General features: G+C 43.5%; 1 protein-coding gene across 1 annotated transcript; it reads left to right on the top strand.

Annotated features, from left to right (window-relative positions):
- Positions 1 to 12364: 12364 nt before the first annotated feature.
- Positions 12365 to 16026, top strand: LOC134332702 (RNA polymerase II elongation factor ELL2-like). The gene is made up of 8 exons (XM_063014454.1): positions 12365 to 12438; positions 12768 to 12853; positions 12940 to 13000; positions 13447 to 13873; positions 13958 to 14018; positions 14117 to 14288; positions 14814 to 14858; positions 14947 to 16026. Exons 1-8 carry the CDS (start codon positions 12430 to 12432, stop codon positions 15061 to 15063), a joined length of 978 nt encoding a protein of 325 aa, XP_062870524.1. The 5' UTR covers positions 12365 to 12429; the 3' UTR covers positions 15064 to 16026.
- The last annotated feature ends 4714 nt before the right edge of the window (positions 16027 to 20740 follow it).

The raw sequence follows: 20740 nt of genomic DNA, 5'->3' as shown, positions 1-20740 counted from the left end.
ATGCAAATGGCCCTTATGCAAATTAGGCGATGACGTAATTTAGCGACATCTAGCTACTTTTTGGACAGCCAATAGCTACTTTTCTTCGCCCCGTGTTAAAATGAGGGATGTTGAGGATTTGGTAAAGTTACAACTTCGTACCGGTTTCACAAATAAAGAAATTTCCTGGCACATCAGCATCAGTTTGTTATTAGAATAAAATCTATAAAACAACTTTGAAAGAAACTGTGTTTAGTTAAAGTGTGCAGTAGGTTTGAATTTTGAATATCAAACGAATGTTGAACATGAAACCGGCCAATTTTGTATCTCCAGTTTACCTCTATAAGACACAGCAGTGCTGCTGGAGTTTTTAAACACCTCACTGTCACTGCTGGACTGAGAATAATCCACCAACCAAAAATATCCAGCCAGCAGCGCCCCGTGGGCAGCGTCCTATGACCACTGATGAAGGTCTAGAAGATGACCGACTCAAACAGCAGCAATAGATGAGCGATCGTCTCTGACTTTACATCTACAAGGTGGACCAACTAGGTAGGAGTGTCTAATAGAGTGGACAGTGAGTGGACACGGTATTTAAAAACTCCAGCAGCAGTCTAGTGTTTACAGATGGTACAGGTCGTCCAGGGTGTTAATGCCTTATGCCCAGTGTTTAAAGGTGGAACAGGTGTTCCAGTGTGTTAATGCCTTGTGCACAGTGTTCACAGGTGCCCAGTGTTTACAGGTGCTCCAGTGTGTTGATGCCTTGTGCCCAGTGTTTACAGGTGGTCCAGTGTGTTCATGTGTTATGCCTAGTGTTTACAGGCGGTACAGGTGGTCCAGTGTGTTAATGCCTTGTTCTCTAGAGTCTACAGGTGGTACAGGTGGTCCAGTGTGTTAATATCTTGTGCCCAATGTTTACAGGTGGTACGCCACCCACTGTAATACTCACTGAATTCAAGTACTTAGTATTTGTCTTCTCATTTACATTTCAGAGCCCACAAAAAGCAATTCTATGTGCACACACTATAAATTCAGCCTTCTATATTTCTAAATTATGAAGATCTTTTTGTATTTTGATAAAAATGTAAGTAGGAATGATGCAGCAGATGGTTGTGTTTCAATTCTGGACCGCACAACTCTCAGGAGCCCATCCTGTGAGCACTTCATCATGGACCTTGGAGGATTATAATAGCACCAACAGGTGGCAGTGGTGCACCGTAGTAACGTTGATAATCTTTTGGCTTGGAGGATTTGGGTTGATTTAGAAATACCAGTAAATCCAGTTACCCAATGTTTCATCCAGTGTAAGTGAATGGTTTAGTGAGCTGAGGGGAGTTATGCCAGTTTGGTTATATGAACTGGAACAGGTTGGGTTGATAGTTTAGGAATGGCATTATTTCTGCTGTATATTTGATAGGAAGTGAAGGAAACCATCCAGGAACCCCTCCAGTCCTTCCACCAGAAGATGGCAGGCTGGCTACATCACACTCCGTCTCGAATAACAAACTAAGCCAGATTAATAGCCGAGAAAATTTGGAACAAGTATGAAAAAGCAAAAGAATAAGTAGTGATGGAGAGATGAGAACGAGGGCGAGGTTTCGGAGACGCGTCGGCTTGCATCACGGGTGGGCAGCAATCCTTTTTTCAATTAAATAGCGACTGTTTAATTAGCCCGTGTAAGCCATGCTAATGCATACCAACTCTCCGAGCTTAATAACCACTACAGGTCCATTTCTTCCATTCTCACTTCATCCCAATGTGGCACTGAAAGGGCCACGACCACACAGTGATATACACGGTGAAGGTCAATTTACATCGGACATGTTTCTAGCAAGGGCGCTCAGGTGGCGCTCGGGTGGCGCCGCAGTCTATTACGCCAGCCCACTGCTGCTGAGATCCGGGTTCAGCCAATTCACCCGGTCCACCTTTTGTTTTTGGGGAGTAAATTGGAATACATGGACAACACCCACTCGAACACAGAGAGGACAGGAACCAAACTCATGGGATGTAAGTCCGAAACAGAAGTGCCAGTGTTAAAAATGTCTCCAAAACACATGGATGCTGAACAATTAGGTTTAGTAGCTATGGCTAGAAACTCAACATTTTCAATTATATGTGTTTATTTGGTCAAGGTGAAAAAGTTGACCTGTCAATGTACATGCAGTCATTTCACAAAATAAATAAAGAAGATAACATAGTACAAGACACGGACCCTTCCCTAATACTAGGTTGCAGAACCTTAAGCAAACCTTAAGGTCCCTTGCTTGGTTTGTCTCCTCCCTATTTGTGTCATTTATTGCAAACCTCATCTTCAGTTTATTATACTCGCGCTGCTCATCATATTTCACTGAAGGTTCCTAAAACGAACACCATTTTTGGTCAGTCATCATCTCAAGTGGCTGCAGACATAAACTGGAACAAACTGCAAGAAACTCTAAGGCTGGATAAATTTATTTCTAAGACAACTTTTAAAAAAAACAAATTACAGATATCTTAAGAGATACATGCAGCTGTATGACAAATTGATTCTTCCTTTATACTGTTGCTGGGTGATTCGACTATGTGTTGTTGTATTGTGGTCATCGTTGTTTGTTTACAATGTCTTATGTAAATTTGTTTGTATGATTGTTCCTCAAGAGGCTTTGCCTTTTGCCAGGTCACCATTGTAAATAAGAAGCAGTTCTTAATGACTTGCCTGGTTAAACAAAGGTTAAATAAATAAAAAAGTAAAAAAGCAACAATGACAGCCTTCAAATGTTTTCCCCAATAGCAGATTTCAAGATTTTCACCTGGTCTGACATCAGGACTCACTGCTAGCTAGTCCATTGTTTTTTTTTTATTCCTTTTGTGAAACATGAATGAGTAGGTTAAGCATGCTTTTATTACTGTTATATTACCTTTCCTATTAAAGATTGGGCAGTGGTAGCTCAGTGGTGAAGGTATTGGATTGGCAGTTAGAAGGGTGCCAGTTCAAGCCCCACCACTGACAAGGTGCCACCATTGGACCCCTGAGCAAGATCCTTAACCCTCAATTGCTCTAACTGTATTCAGTCACAATTGTAAGTCCTTGTGGATAAGAATCTGATTGGACTTTTTGAATGATTTGTGAACTGAGGACATTAATTGTTGCAGTTTTATAAATGCTTGATACGAGACTTCAGCGAACCGTGGTCACTGTTGTTTCATTCTCCACTTCATTTGTGCACCAGTTTTATGAGGGCATGCAGGCAGACCAGTCGAGCACATGCACTCTGTGTCTATAAAGCCGCACTGCAATAGCATGTGTGCAGTAAAACCTGGCATTATCATGTGGCTATATTTATTACAGACATACAGATCTGGTATATTCAACAGAGGTTTCCGGCCTTGTCCTACATGGACTGAGATTTGTCCAGATTCCCTGAATCTTTTCTTAATATTATGTCTGGTAGATGGTAAAAGAGCTAAATTATATGCAATCTTGTGTTGACAAATGTTCTTTTTGAACTGATACTGACAATTCACTCACAAAGCTCAGCGAACCTTTGGTGGATCCTCCTTTTATATCCAATCATTATTCCCTCACCTGTTACTACTTCACCTGCTTATTGTGAAATATGTGTATTCTGCCGAAACATTAGATTATTAATATGGTGGTGTATAAACTCCTATAATGTCATTTAACCAATTTCCTTTTATAAATAACTGCAGATGGTGGCTTTTAGTGCTTCCATAAATAGGGCTAGTTTGACTGCACTAATTAATAAATACATAAATCATGAGAAGAAAATCCACACTCCCACTCTCTGTGCGTGCAGAAACTCTCTCTATATTGCTCAGGTAAATGCTTGGCTTTTAAACTAAACAGAAATAAAACATTCTAACTGACCTGTAATGGGCAATTAAGTAACTTGAGCACCTTAACTTACAAATTGACCTAGGTGAGTGTGTGTGCACGCCAGTGTGTGTGTGGCCATTCATAATAGCCTTCATTAATTCTCATTAAGCACTGTCATTAAGGGCCATTAAGCACACAATGGGATAATCACCTCTCTGGAGTTCTGACCTGTATATGCTGCTGTTTGGGGTTAAGCAGCAACACAAAACCTTCTGTGTAGAGCCTCGATACTGCAAGATTTACCCACATTATCACTTACACCCCTGAACTGGCATTAATCTTAGCAGATCTCCTGGCAGCGCTGTGAAAGCTCGAGTCGTCGTCTGATATTCACAAACGCTGGTGTGAAAAAGTGTTCGTTTCTTTTCCCATTTAACAACGTCTACATTGTGTCTAAATAATTAAAACACTTCTTCATCCAAGTAAATGTGAGTTATTTTATTAGCATAATGTTTAACCATTATTTTAATGATATCTTGGAAACTCAATCAACAGCAACATGCACGGCCAATTAATGGAAACGTTGGGATTTTGTAAAATACAATCAAAACTCACTCACTCACTCACTGTCTTAACTGCTTATCCAATTAGGGTCCCCAGGGGGGCGCAAAGCACACAGTAACACCCCGGACGGGGCGCCAGTCCATCGCAGGGCAGACACACACACGTACATACACACCTATTCACCTATAGGGCAATTAAGTGTCTCCAGTTCATCTCACTTGCATGTCTTTGGACTGTAGGAGGAAACCGGAGCACCCAGCGTAAACCCACACAGACACGGGGAGAACATGCAAACTCTGCATAGAAAGGACCCGGACCGCCCCGCCTGGGGATCGAACCCAGGATCTTCTTGCTGTGAGGTGACAGTGCTACCCACCGAGCCACCGTGCCGCCCTACAATCAAAACAAAAATATGTAATTTGATAATTCTCTTGAATCTTTATTTAACTGACGGTGCCTCAGTGGGTAGCACTGTCGCCTCACAGCAAGAAGGTCCTGGGTTTGATTGTCCGTGACTGTGTTCAACATTAAAAACTTGATCTGATGAATCTTGTGTAATGAGTAACTACCGTGTATGTCATGAATATAACCAAAGTGTAAAACATGACATTAAAATCCTAATTTAACATGTTATTGAATATTCCTCATACAGGAGCACAGTTGTAGCCTAGTGATTAAGGCACTGAACTAGTAATAAGAAGGTTGCTGGTTCAAACCCCACCACTGCCAGGTTGCCACTGTTGGGTCCTTGAGTAAGGCCCTTAACTCTCAACTGCTTAGACTGTGTACTGTAAGTCGCTTAGGATAAAAGCGTCTGCTAAATGCACAACGCAAACTAGAACAAAAGCACTGCACATTTTAGGTCGTGTTTATACTTGTAGTTTGGTTCTCTTGGTCCGGACCAAACAAGAAAATGATAGATTGATAGATACAGTTTAGTCCAGGTTTGCTTAGTATTCACAATCGCAAATTTACATTCAAACCACTCGCTCACTCACTTTCTAAGCCGCTTATCCTAATCAGGGTCGAGGGGGGTGCTGGAGCCTGTCCCACAGAGGCAAGGCACACAGAAACACCTTGGACAGGGTGCCAGTCCAACACATCTAAATGCTATTTTAGTATCTCCAGTTTGCCTGACTGCATGTCTTTGGACTGTGTGAGGAAACCAGAGCTTCCATAGGAAACCCACACAGACACAGGAAGAACATGCAAACTCCACACAGAAAGTCAAGACCGCTCCACCTGGGAATCAAAACCAGGACCTACTTGCTGTTAAGAGACTGTGCTACCCATCGAGTCACAGTGCCGCTCACAATCAAACCAGAATGAGTACAAAAAAAGTGACATGATAAAAATATTCAGTATCTTTTGCAAGCCAGTGGTTAAAACGATGCACCACGCTGGGTTTATGCCACTTATCAGGATCGTGTTTACCTGCTGGTTTTTGTACCAGCTGGAAACACAGCGAGAGGTGATAAAATGGATAATGGAGTCAAAACAGCAACAAAAATGTCTCCACTGCATACGCCAACGGAGGTACTCAGTGTCACATCATCCTGCGACACCGTGTCCTGTGTTTGGTTTGTCTAGATGCCTTTGGTTCATTTTGTCTTCGTAGCTGAAACAAAACGCATTAGAATTTGTTTCGAAATGGATCAAAACGTCAGACCTGCAGAACGACTACACAGAGGGCTGCTGCTGTATCTGGATATATAAACGCTATATCAGAGTGAATTAATGGTACACACTCACTTTTAATATAACAATAATGACCTGGTGAGTGCAGCAAATGGGGGGGGGGGGGCAGTGCAGTGGGGGGTTCATGTCGTGGAGGGCCCCCACCCGCCATGGGCCTAAGTGCACCTATCCCTCCTGCCCCCTGGTAGTTACGCCCCTGGCTGCTATGACCTGCTGCCTCACACTGACCTCAAACGGTACACACACACACACACACACACACACACACACATACACACATTAGGATTGATCCCAGGTTCCCGAGACTTAAATTGGTGTGCAGCACCTGCCTTACTTTGAGGTCAGGTTTAACCGTTTAGCAACACCATGGCAATACAACGAACACTGAGCAACACCCTGTCAACTACCTGGAACTTCATAGCAACCACATAGCAACACACTTCCAGTCCATTCCATTTTCAGCATTTAGCAGACGCTTTTATCCAAAGCGACTTACACAATGAGCTGAACACGATGAGCAATCGAGGGTTAGGGGCCCTGACTCAACAGTGGCAACTTGGTGGTGGCGGGGCTTGAACCGGCAACCTTCTGTTCACTAGTCCAGTACCTTAACCACTGAGCTATCACTGGCCCAAGTTCCACTTATTTAACATTAACGTCTATGGGTAGCACTGTCGCCTCACAGCAAGAAGGTCCTGGGTTCGATTCCCAGGTGGAGCGGTCCGGGTCCAGCATTTAAATTTTATGGCTGGGCATTGATGTCTCAGTCGATGTTCCGGTTCATTCTAGAGCTGTTGAGTGGAGCTGAGTTCAGGACTCTGTGCAGCAGAATATGAGTTACTTTTGTTTTGATTGGCTGATGTTTATTCGTGTTTGTTCCAGGCGTGATGATGAAGCTCTCGCAGTCCACTCGGACTCTGTGCAGGACACTGGAGTTACTTTTGTTTTGATTGGCTGTTGCTTATTCGTGTTCGTTCCAGAATGGTGAAGAAGCTCTCAGTCGGCTTATTTGGAGCACCAGAGTACTACAAACAGTAACTGCTCCCTCGGTTACTCAATCAACCAGGTTACCCAATTAAATTGCTCTGCCACTTTAGCTAATGAAACACAATCAGACTTAACTTCAGCCCTGTAGAATATAAATCTTACTCATCCCAAATCCACCCATCAAAAGTTTTTAATCTACCCTTAAAGGTTTTTTCTGGGTTTCCTTTGTTTAATGACAATGTGTAACAACAGAGGCAGAAAAGAGGCAATTATTTTTTTTACAGCACTGATTGTGTATTCATCAATCATCAAGAGAACCAATTATTTAGAACTACACTTGAGTCAGATTGCAGTACAAGTTTTTATGCTCCTACTTTGAATAATTAGCCAACGTTGAAGGTCATTTGGGTATGAAGCGGGGCTGTGCGGAGACCTTTAGAGGGGCAGGTGCTCTCAGTAAAAAAGGAAAACATGACAAGACATCAGGCACCCAGATTTTCTGAGAGAGATGGTTTCACATCTTCATGTCCAAACCAAGCATAAATAACCAGGCCAAACATACCAAATATAAAAGTAGAAAACAGACCAACAAGTAATCATCAAGGCTTTGTGATGTGAGTGTGTGAGAGTAGCAGACAGACAGGAAACAGGTCTGACTGATATTAAACTTATGACTCTCGAGGGCCAGCGTGGGTTTTGTGTAATGTGGTGGAACAACCCTTTATAAAATACCTCAAAGACTTGATTATGAGTAGAAAAGTTTTAATCTTTAGTCTGCAGAGAAGGTTCACACCGACCGAGTCTCACACAGAGGCTGGATATGTGGATGCGATAACAATAACAATAATAATAACAAACACCCTTATATATCTTGTTGGTGACCTTGTAGGACAGTGAAAGATTCCACAGTTAACATATGAACTGGTCTAAATCAGCCAGAACTGGGTTTTGGACGTCATACAATGCAATTAACGCACTTCTTATCTCGTACACCATGTTAACAATCAGTAACTCTATTGTAGCAGTATTCTTGGGATATGACTACTGGCAAAAATGCCCTAAGCATAACTTCATTTTCTAAGTAGTAACTGATTATGTATTAATACTTCTAGTGTAAATGAAGATTTTTGTTCAAAGTTTGCTAGTGTGTACAGGGGAACTAAATATATCCAAACTGGTGATAGTGGAAAACTCCTGAAGTGTCTGGCCACCTGTGGATCTGGTGACAGATTTGTAACACTACGTCCAGACCGAATCGCTGATCTCTCGTCACCCTTGGTTCACACAGAAAGCATTATCATCGAATCTCGGCTCTGCTGCCGCTCGACTGAGCATCATCTAGCGGGCACAATTGGCAGTGCCTGTAGCAGACAAAAATTGGCCACCGTGTCTGCTGGGTGGGAAAATGACCTGACTAAGTGGGTGGGGTCTTCAAACCTAGAAAGCCCCACTGGACAGGGCTGTGGATCAAGAGTTGGTTAGCAGACCAGTATCACTAATGGTGTGGGTTTATGTTTTAGGGCTGAGACGTAAGAATTAACTGCTAAGCTGTTATGAAAGAGATCTTCCAGTACAGGAAACCAGTAAAATGACTGCAGCAGATGCACTCAGGGTTTAAGTACCTCTGACATAGGCCGGTTAGTGATGTAAAAAATAAAGGTTTGCTCATTATTTTCCTCCCCGTTCGTTTATAGCATAATGAGCGTGAATGATCAATCAGAGAAGCAATCAGGCCGACTCTTCTCTAATCTCCCACAGTTGTGCGATTTAAAAGCAGCAGGTGTCTAATAGGGAGGAAACGGCACCGACTCCATTACTACGTTTTATTAGGCATAATAGGGACATATCGGCATCATAAGTGCAGCTTAGCACTTGTTTGTTTTGTTGCATAGCTAAACAATTTGACTATTTTAGGTAAATTGGGAATCGCGATTAGTCACGAATTTAATAGGGTGCAAATGAGCAAACACAAAGCAGCACCTTAACACAATTTCTAAAACCATTTTAATTACTATAATTTGTAATCATGCTAATATTCAGTCGAAGTTTATATACAGTTCTTAGTAACATATGCAGTACAGTAGAACGGGTCTTATATATGCTACACGCTCGTCCTTATGTAAATACATAAATACTAAAGGGTCAAGCAAAGATCTGTTCTAATACTACGATTTAAAAAATGCACATCATCTAAACTAATTTTATTCACACATTTTCTCCCTTTCCTCCAAATTTAGCGTAGCCAATTAGTCTTCTGCTGCTGGAGACCCCGATCGCTCTCGGGATGGGTATATAGCACCTTAATCTTAATCTGCACCTTAATCTATATATCATGTTTGTAGTATATTCTATAATATATTCATCTTTATATCTTGTTCATACCACTGCCCATATCCTGTAAATAATGTACAGTATATCATAGATACCGTTTATCCTTCACTTGCTGCTTATTGCACTTCTGGTTAGATGCTAAACTGCATTTTGTTGCCTTGTACATGTGTAATAACAATAAAGTTGAATCTAATCTAATCTAATATTCGCCTGACACATGCTCCCTCCGACACATGAAAGGGGCTGGCGTGAGGCCAGTCTGGCGCCAGGAGAGTCACACACTGATCTCCTCATTCATCCACTTTTGTACAGGTGCCTCCAGGTACTAACCAGGGTCCTTACACAGCGACAAAGATCCTATCCCCATTTTTTAGTCCAGCTTTTTCCCACACAGCAGACTATTGGCCGATTTTGTCTGCTGTAGGCACTGTCAATCGTGCATGCTAGGGGGTGCCCAGCCGACCGGTAGCAGAGCTGAGGTTCGAACTCGGGATTATAGAATCTCAGAGCTGGTGTGCTAGCGGAATATCCCGCTGCACCACCTGGACGCCTCAGTCCCTATTCCAAATAATACATTACAAATAGCTTTTCTTGGGCACCTGGTTTGCGCAGCGCTAAACAATCTACATGGACAATGATCGGCTCGTCCGTTGGGTTGGACTGCCGGTGGGGCTTCCTCATAACTGCTCAAATTACGACAGAGACGGGGGATAATGGAGATAAGTGCGTGACTCTCCATATGCAATACGAAGCCCCATGTGAACACACCTTGTGCAGGTGAAAAGAAGTGGTTTGCAAATTACTTTTGTACTGACGTGTTGAGTGGCGCATGTGTTAGTCACGGCGCTCCTCGGGAAGAAGTAAAAGTCGAGAAGTAGAGAAAGCGAAATGTAATCAGGTATTTGGATACGACTAGACTGGGAAGTAAGTGCAGAACAAAAAATTTTTCCAACTTGCGCTCTGATTGGCTGCTGCAAAATGCCCCCAACACTTGGCTAAGGTGCTAAAACTGAATAAAAGCATAAACTATTAAAAAAAAAAAAAAGATGATGAACATATTGAGCATGGTGGGTAAATGCCTTTCCCCCTGGGACCGCCAGCCTCGGAGGAATTCTAACAGAGAGGCTCATGGGAGTTTACCCATGGCCCCAACATCTGCAAGGTAATCATTAAAGTGTCCACATGCCAGGTAGCTCCCGGTTTCTGCCAGTCTGTCTGATGCCTAATGGTGCATGATTGCTTTAGAGCTTTAAAACCTGTGAAGTCCAGGTGGTGGTTTTTTTTTTTGTCCAAGTACAAAACTCATCAGTGTTACCTAAACTGACAGAGAAGTCCAGCTGAATGTATTCGTTTAGCACTTAAAACAAACTCGTCCTCCTTCTCTTCATTATTACTGGTCATAAGTGGTCACTACTACTGAAATGACCAACCTGTGGTGCAAAAAAAACCATAGTAAAATTATGAGTGCGGATCAAGGTGCGTCTCTCCGTACACAGAGGTGGTCTGCAGCTGATCTTATCTGGTGTAGGTAACGAAATGCATACGGCTGCTGCCCACATGTCGGAGGGGGGCATTGGTTAGCTTTGTTCTCCTCAGTCAGAGCGGGGATCAGCATTAGTGAAGAGGAAGCGTGACGCAATCAGGCAATTGGATGAGCTGAAAGTCGGGAGAAAAAGGGGAGAAAATGCATAAACAATTTATATATAAAGACTCTACCACTTCTCCTCAGTGTTCGTATATATAGACTTGTTTCTACACTTACTGTCCATTTTATCAGCTCCACTTACCATATAGAAGCACTTTGTAGTTCTACAATTACTGACTGTAGTCCATCTGTTTCTCTGCATGCTTTGTTAGCCCCCTTTAATGCTGTTCTTCAATGGTCAGGACCCCCCAGGACCACCACAGAGCATGTATTATTTAGGTGGTGGATGATTCTCAGCACTGCAGTGACACTGACATGGTGGTGGTGTGTTAGTGTGTGTTGTGCTGGTATGAGAATCTTCCACCAACCAAAAATATCCAGCCAACAGCGCCCCGTGGGCAGCATCCTGTGACCACTGATGAAGGTCTAGAAGATGACCGACTCAAACAGCAGCAATAGATGAGCGATCGTCTCTGACTTTACATCTACAAGGTGGACCAGCTAGGTAGGAGTGTCTAATAGAGTGGACAGTGAGTGGACACTATTTAAAAACTCCAGCAGCGCTGCTGTGTCTGATCCACTCATACCAGCACAACACACACTAACACACCACCACCATGTCAGTGTCACTGCAGTGCTGAGAATGATCCACCACCTAAATAATACCTGCTCTGTGGTGGTCCTGTGGGGGTCCTGACCATTGAAGAACAGCATGAAAGGGGGATAACAAAGCATGCAGAGAAACAGATGGACTACAGGCAGTAATTGTAGAACTTCAAAGTGCTTTTATATGGTAAGTGGAGCTGATAAAATGGATAGTGAGTGTAGAAACAAGGAGGTGGTTTTAATATTATGACTGATCGGTGTATATTTGTACATTATTATGTTCAGTTTTGTGTCATTTTGCACATTTGTTTCCCTTTCTTGTACTTTAAATTGCTTCTATTTTTTAATTATAATTAAAATGTCTACTTTTATTTAAAATTTCCTAATTTTCTACACCTTCTTTTATATTTCTTTTGTAATATTATTATGTCCAGTTCTGTATAATTACTAATGTGGCCGATCAGGTACAGAAGCGTTTCAGTGGTTGTACTGTGTCTGACTCTGTATGTGAGAAATAAACTTTAACTTGATGTGATTTATTCATCTTTAACAGTAAATGAAGAGCCTGGGCTCTGAACCCAGACCCTTCAGCTCAGCTGTGTGGGGCTCTGTACATTAGATGCTGTAGCTGTACCTGAGAGTTCCGAATCTCCACGGTAACCGAAGACCCTCGGAACTCTGTGATGCTGAGACTCGGGTCTCTTACAGAACCGGCTCATTTACATTTGAAACACAGAGCAGAGAGCAGCACGTTTATCTACCTGTGTAACCAAAAGAGCTAAATCACTAGCGGTCAGCCGACATGGACGAGGTCAGGACTGTTAGATCAGCTTCAGTTTGTGATGGTTTATTTATTATAGAGGTTACAGCTGCTTGTGTGGAAATTAAAGTGAATTTAACTGGGTTGGAAGGTTTTATATTGCTGTAAGGCCTTGTGCTGCTTATGACATCACATAAACTCTAATAATCACTCGCTAGATCAACACAAGCTTTAAATCATGTTAAATCCACGTGATTTTGATTGTTAAAACTCGTCTTTCACAGGCTAACAGGTTTTTGTGTGTGAATAAGCAGCTGCTCTGTATCCAGAACTGAAAAGCTTCCCATATTACATCTATATTCTGTCTCTCTGTCTCTCAGTCTCTGAAGGAGTACGCGTTCTTCAAGGTTCTGGGCCAATGGCCCCGTTACTTTGAGATGGCTCAGGTGGAGGAGAAGGTGGCTCGGTAAGCACACAGACACGACCTGGACTCATGTGGGGTTAAACTGAGGCTTCTGATTAAATTCAGTCCTTTTTTTTTATCTTTTGCAGTGAAGTGAAGAAACTTGGCAGATTACTGTCACTCGACACTTCAGAACAAACATCACTGCTGGTAAGGAAACACAACTGTAGTTCCAAATGACCTTGACCTGTGATTAATGAAAGGGGGGCGATAAACCATAGATAAACACTGACCAACCTGGTTCTAAAAGTGCATTATAGAGATAAATATGATCATGATATGGATATTAATGGATATTATTGTTAATATGAACCTTTTGAGTTGAGAGGTAAAATCCAGGCTGGCGGGGCAAAAATTGTGAGGGTTCATGTGTGAAGGGAGGCTTAGACAAACACACACACATACACACACACACAGGGAGAACATGCAAACTCCACACAGAAAAGACAGAACAGAACCCAGGCCCTTAATGCTGTGAGGCGACAGTGCCACCTACTGCACCACCGTGCCGCCTGACCTTCATCGCAATATGAAACTATTTCAATACAGCAAAGCAATTTCATTTCCTTCACTAACGTCTATTAATGTCGTTTTAGTCGAGCAGTGCAGACCACGACACGGCCGCCACCCTTCCATGCTCATCCGAGGGCTCCTCCAGCCACGCCCTCCCCCCCAGCACCGAGTCGTACTCAGTTACCCCTGTCGATGCCTCACCGGCAGGAGGCGATGGCAAACGGAACAAAAAGAGAAAACTTTCGGAGCTGGACGTCAGCAGACCGATCAAAATAGAGAAAGATCTGTTTGAGCTGGACGTCAGCAGACCGATCAAAATAGAGCAAGATCTGTTTGAGCTGGACGTCAGCAGACCGATCAAAATAGAGCAAGAGCGTCTGTCGGAGCTGGACGATGAGCCTAAGAGCAGAAAAGCAAGAGGCCAGGGGCGGAAAAGGAAAGCCGAGGGTGAGAAAAGAGCCCGCAAAAGGCGACGCCCTGCGCCGGAGCGAAGCCACTACCCAGCTGCAGGTGAGGATTTAGAAAAATCTCTGGTTCTGATTAAATGAACCTGTACAAGGTCTAGACGTCTTACATCCTCTCTTCTCTCCACAGACACGACAAGCAGAGTTAACCCGGTTCCACTGCCCCGCCCTGTGATACCCAAATACAGACTGTGAGTCCGATTCGACTCTCTATTCATAACTCCTCACGCTCTGTGGTCCTCGTTCTACCCCGGGGTGTGTAAACATTTGCTCTCTCTGTCCTCCACAGTCGGTACACTCCGGTGTTATCTCTGGAACAGAGGGATCAGTACGTAGCCGACTTCATGGCTGCTAAAGATGAATACAACTTCCTGTACGCTCGGATCGGAAGGACCCTGCAGCACTTTAATTACAGAGAGGAACAGCGCAGGTCCATGGTTCCAGGATCCGAGCAGTTTCAGGTCAGGACTCCTGATGAATTCATTCTAGACTAAATCTTAAACAGCTCCAGAGCTACAGAGCAGAACTTAATCAATGTGAGAGAATCTGGTATCAGGCGCTCGGGGGGGTGCCAGTGTGGACTTGGACAATGAAAGACGGGGGATAATGGAGAGCGGTGCGTGACTCTCCGTACGCCATACAGATCTCCATATGAATTGTATGCACTTGCTATCCCACCGGTATGGACATGGACAGTGATTGGATTCCTCATAACTGCTATTAATGGGGCTGCACTGAGACAGGGGATAATGGAGATCAGTGCGTAACTCTCCGTGTGCTATACAGATCTCCATATGAAGCATATGCACACTTGTCGGAGGGGAAGTGTGTTAATCACAGCCCTCCTGGGTCAAGAGTGGTCAAATATGAACAGGGAATTGGATATGACTATACTGGGAGGGACTATACAACCTCGTATTGTCATTATAAATGAAGTGGATTATTTTCTGTGGATAATAAAACAGCTCTGAATCTCTCTTGTGCAGGAGGCGAGTGCTCTGATGTGGTGTGAATACCAGGATGTGCTACAGGTGAGTTCAGATATAAAAACACGTCACGCTGATTATATTCACCGATTATTAAACCTGAGCTGAATGGAAACGTTCTGTGTGTCTGCAGCGCCACCCAGAGTACACTTCAGACTGCACTCGCTACTTTTACCTCCAGTACAAGCTGGCGCACATCAGGAGGCTCGTCGATGAATATGACCGCTCGTGTGGTCCGTTCAGCTACTGACCAGAGCCTCAAAACCGCAGTCAGCAGGAGTCAAGGGGATCCAGCGACCCAGATTCTTAAATTCTTCATCATATCTCATTATATACCCGTTTAAACAGCGTAACATGTTTTTATCCAGCTTTGTTACACATGCTAATGACTCTCACGTGCTCTCGGGCTAACCACTCGCCCCGAGCCTCTCTAGCGCAGGACGCTCCTCCCTCCGTCGGCTTTTCCGCTCGCTTTATTTGTTCGTTTATTGCGGATCGATCTGTGGACCGCTCATCGTCTTTTAGCTCTGATCTCATTGAGGTTCGCCTCATCTTAATGCTGGAGTAGCTAGCTAGCACGGCCGCTCCAGCTCCTAACTAACTCCCTAGCTTGCAAACCGGGCCAGCTAACGCGAGCGCTCGCCGTGCCTCCAGTGTTAGCATTAGCTGCTTCGAGCTGATATAGTCACCGACCACTGACTATACAGTCGTTTAACACTGTTAGTTCTGTAACATCCCCGGTGAGCGTTTAGCGCCTGGCTCGGTTTACAAGCTAGTCTGTTAGGTGTGTGTGTGTGAGTGTGAGTGTGTGTGTGTGCGGAGACAGAGGTACAAGACGATGAGCAGTTCACCCCGTCAACGATAAATCAACATCTTAAGGAGCTGAAAACTGACCGAAACGGGGCGTGTCCTGCACTCGAAAAACTCATTAGCATGTGTAGCGATGCTAACCGATCAGTTAAACAATCGTAATCTTCCCCCCCGTCCCCAAACCTACCCACCGTACACGCCCCCCTACCGTACATGCCCCCCTACCGTACACGTCCCCCTACCGTACATGCCCCCCACCGTACACGCCCCCCCTACCGTACACGCCCCCCACCGTACACGCCCCCCACCGTACACGCCCCCCCTACCAGCAGAACATGTAAGAGTGTGAGATCCCCTCTCCTGCTGACTGATCAGACCCCTTGTTTGTGTTCTCACCCGTCCCCTCACATTCTTCTTACCTTTATGAATAAAGAAAATCATTAAAAATGTTTGTTGTGTTTTAATTTCTTTTAAAATCAAATAAATTATTTTAAAAGAAGGGAAAATAAGTCAGGCCAATCAGGCATTACATTAAAACCACCTCTTTGTTTCTACACTCACATCCATTTTATCAGCCCCACTTACCATATAGAAGCACTTTGTAGTTCTACAATTACTGACTGTAGTCCATCTGTTTCTCTACATGCTTTGTTAGCCCCCTTTCACCCTGTTCTTCAATGGTCAGGACCCCCACAGGACCACCACAGAGCAGGTATTATTTAGGTGGTGAATCATTCTCAGCACTGCATTGACACTGACATGGTGCTGGTGTGTTAGTGTGTGTTGTGCTTCTGGAGTTTTTAAATACCGTGTCCACTCACTGTCCACTCTATTAGACACTCCTACCTAGTTGGTCCACCTTGTAGATGTAAAGTCAGAGACGATCGCTCCTCTATTGCTGCTGTTTGAGTCTGTCATCTTCTAGATCTTCATCAGTGGTCACAGGACGCTGCCCACGGGGCGCTGTTGGCTGGATATATTTTTGGTTGGTGGATTATTCTCAGTCCAGCAGTGACAGTGAGGTGTTTAAAAACTCCAGCAGCGCTGCTGTGTCTGATCCACTCATACCAGCACAACACACACTAACACACCACCACCATGTCAGTGTCACTGCAGTGCTGATAATGATCCACCAGCTAAATAATACCTGCTCTGTGGTGGTCCTGTGGGGGTCCTGACCATTGAAGAACAGGGTGAAAGGGGGCTAACAAAGCATGTAGAGAAACAGATGGACTACAGTCAAGGAGGTGGTTTTAATGTTATGGCCGATCAGTGTATGTGCACTTTTACCTGGGAGTTCCTGGTTGTTTAGGTCGTGTTTATACTCGTTTATTCTCCCCTTGGTCATGACCAAACAAGAAAATGATCCATCAGTACATTTAGTCCTTGATTTAGTGATCACACATTTATAGAGCCTGTGGTCAGAACGCTGGACTTGTGCACTTGCCTTTATTATCAGGTCGTGTTTAACTGCTGGTATGTTTGGACTGGAAACCCAGCAACACAGCAGGAGGTGATAAAACGGATACAGGAGTCAAAACAGCTCCAGATTGTTTACCTCTGCTCTCCAAAGAAGGTCGTCTGTTCTCCTGGGGTGCGTTCAGAGTCGCATCTTGTGACATCGCGTCCAGTGTTTGGTTCAGGGTAGGATCAGGGTTATTTTAGGGCGGTTGTAGCCTAGCGGTTAAGGTACTGGACTAGTAAGCAGAAGGTTGCTGGTTCAAACCCCACCAGGTTGCCGCTGTTGGGCCCTTGAGCAAGGCCCTTAACCCTCAATTGCTCAGACTGTATACTGCAATGTAAGTCGCTTTGGATAAAAGCGTCCGCTAAATGCCTGATAAAATAAAAGCTGATGAACTCTCTATAATTTTTACTTGCTTTAACTTTTGCTAGAAATAAAATTAATTCACACGTCTGGTTTGTTTTATTTCATTCAAATTCATTCAAATGATCCTCCAGGTACCCGGTCAGACGGTTCCCCGTTGAGTCCGGTTCCTTTTAAGTAATATTTGGGAGCTTTTTCTTGCCGTTTTTGCCCTCGGCTGCTCAACAGGGGTTTTATTTTGGTCCTGGAATCTTTAAAGTTGCTTTGAGACGATGTGAACTGTAAAAAGCGCAAAACAAATAAATTCGACTTGAGTAGACGGCCTTCTAGCCGATAGCACCACTGGGGATTGAGTGTGGATCCTGGTGGTGGTGAGCTCGTGTAATTGAATGATGTTTGCTGTGTGTTTTCCTGAATAAAAATACACAAATAATGTAGTAATAGTAGGTGTAGAAAAATACTATTAGGATCGATCACTTACATTTGCAGCATTTAGCGGATGCTTTTATCCAGAACGACTCAGGGCGCCTCGGCACAAATTAACGCTTTGTTCAGCGCTCGGCTTGAGCGATGCGGTAAAACGTCATCAAAGTGTGAATATGAGACGAATCTGCATTTGTGAGGAATAACCATCAGATCCAGTGTTACAGCTCCACATGTATCTGTGTTTATCTGGATTTTCCTCCCTGTTTCACTTTTAAACTTGTGTTACAGCTCCAGCTTCTGAGAAATGGTGAGAATCTGAATCAGCTTCTCCCAGAGTCTAAAAATAAAGCTTTACGTGGTTTAATGTAGTAAAAGAAGGAGACACTAAACTTCTCTTCATTATTACTGCTCATAAGTTCCTCCACTAATCAAATTCCTCACTCGCTGTTTTACTACAATAAGTCACGTTAAGCTTTGTTCACCTCCGACACACTTCATAGGAAATAACGGCACAGCAGCACAAAAGCGGTTTTGCTTCTCATGTGAATGCGCTGGTACTGAATGGAATACAATATTCCAAGGTCAAGCATCTCCATGATTAAGAAGCATAAGGAAACAATAAAGAAGTTAAAGTAAAGTGCAGCTTTATTATATTTCATTTGTGTTATTTTCAGTCTAGAAGTGTCAAAAACAACCCCATTATTTTAGGAGCCTAATATATATGCAGTTCCATGGGACCATGGAACGCAGTAACAGGTTTCCCAAAGATCCTTATGGGAAAAATACCTTGAAACTTAACGTCTTTAAAACTCAACAGGCGGCACAGTGGCTAACAGCACAGCAATAAGGTCCTGGGTTCGATCCGCAGGTGGAGCGGTCAGGATACTTTCTGAGTGGAGTTTGCATGTTCTCCCAGTGTCTGCATGGGTTTCCTCTGGGTGCTCCGGTTTCCTCCTACAGTTCACAGACGTGCAAGTGAGGTGAATTGGAGACACTAAATTGTCCATGACTCAGTGTTTGATATAACCTTGTGAACTGATGAATCTTGTGTAACGAGTAACTACCGTTCCTATCATGAATGGAACCAAAGTGTAAAACATGACGTTAAAATCCTAATAAAAAAACATAAACCTCTACGCCACCGTATACAGAATAACATAGACGTGTGTTGACTAAGCCACCGATCCATTTTGTTTCATTGAAATTGTGGTATAATAATCACGTCCGGGGAGGCTCTGTTAAATCTGGCTCGGTCTGGTGAGCGAGACGCAAGAGCGCTGTGATTTGGGAACGCCAGATTGCTGGAATGTTGCAGCTTAATTATGTAAATGCTCACACACATGCTGATTGATGATGCCGCTGTTTAAATAAATGAGGGGAAAAAAGTTGTTCACGCTAATGAAGCCAACAGACTGGAACACGGTGGTCCTGTAATTAAAAAGCTCTTTTTTTTCCTCTCGCTGTTGATTGTGTTGTTATTGTTTTTTAGGAGTGCTATTGTTTTTAACAAACTCTAAAGCAAAACAGTTTATAACACGCCGTCTGTTCTCCAGCCTGATTGCTGCAGGAAACATTTGTGAGACTTTGGAAACACTCTTTTGCATGACCCTAAAACCTGGTCCTAAAAACCACTAAATGATAAAATAGAAATGCTCAAACTACTCAAGACAACAAGATAAATGCCTTTATTTGTCATATACACTGATCAGCCATAACATTAAAACCACCTCCTTGTTTCTACACTCACTATCCATTTAATCAGCTCCACTTACCATATAGAAGCACTTTGTAGTTCTACAATTACTGACTGTAGTCAATCTGTTTCTCTACATACTTTTTAAACCTGCGTTCACCCTGTTCTTCAATGGTCAGGACCCCCACAGAGCAGGTATTATTTAGGTGGTGGATCATTCTCAGCACTGCAGTGACACTGACATGGCGGTGGTGTGTTAGTGTGTGTTGTGCTGGTATGAGTGGATCAGACACAGCAGTGCAGCTGGAGTTTTTAAACACTTCACTGTCCCTGCTGGACTGAGAAAAGTCCACCAACCAAAAACATCCAGCCAACAGCGCCCCGTGGGCAGCCTCCTGTGATCACTGATGAAAGTCTAGAAGATGACCACCTCAAACAGCAGCAATAGATGAGCGATCGTCTCTGACTTTACATCTACAAGGTGGACCAACTAGGTAGGAACGTCTAATAGAGTGGACAGTGAGTGGACACGGTATTTAAAAACTCCAGCAGCGCTGCTGTGTCTGATCCACTCATACCAGCACAACACACACTAACACACCACCACCATGTCAGTGTCACTGCAGTGCTGAGAATGATCCACCACCTAAATAATACCTGCTCTGTGGTGGTCCTGTGGGGGTCCTGACCATTGAAGAACAGGGTGAACGCAGGTTAAAAAAGTATGTAGAGAAACAGATGGACTACAGTCAGTAATTGTAGAACTGCTGATCAGTGTATACAGGCTGTTATTTAAAGGCTATGAGTTCGTGATAAGGAAAGGGAATGATGAATGTAAATGTTTATAGCAGGATATGTATGGAGTAGTTACGGCTCTCCTCGGTCAGGAGTGAAGGTCATCAGCAGTAGAAGTGAAATACAAATTGAATAATTGGATACGTCTAAATGGGAAATTGGGGGAAAATGCATCAAATAATTGAAATCTGCAATCGTTCAATGTTTATTAGTTATGTTTATTGTTACATGTTTGACTTGTTGTATTTCTGAGATTTGTAAGGCATTTTTGTCAAGGACACGAGTAGCTCAGGGGTTTAAATCCTGTGCTAATAAATGAAAGTTTGTGGGTTCAAATCCCAGAACTGTAAATCAGTGTTGAGCCCTTGAGCAAGGTTA

This window comes from Trichomycterus rosablanca, chromosome 18 (assembly GCF_030014385.1).
Source record: "Trichomycterus rosablanca isolate fTriRos1 chromosome 18, fTriRos1.hap1, whole genome shotgun sequence".
NCBI classification, from domain to species: Eukaryota; Metazoa; Chordata; class Actinopteri; order Siluriformes; family Trichomycteridae; genus Trichomycterus; species Trichomycterus rosablanca.
Note: the sequence above shows the minus strand (reverse complement) of the source record. Positions and strands in the feature narration are given on the sequence as shown.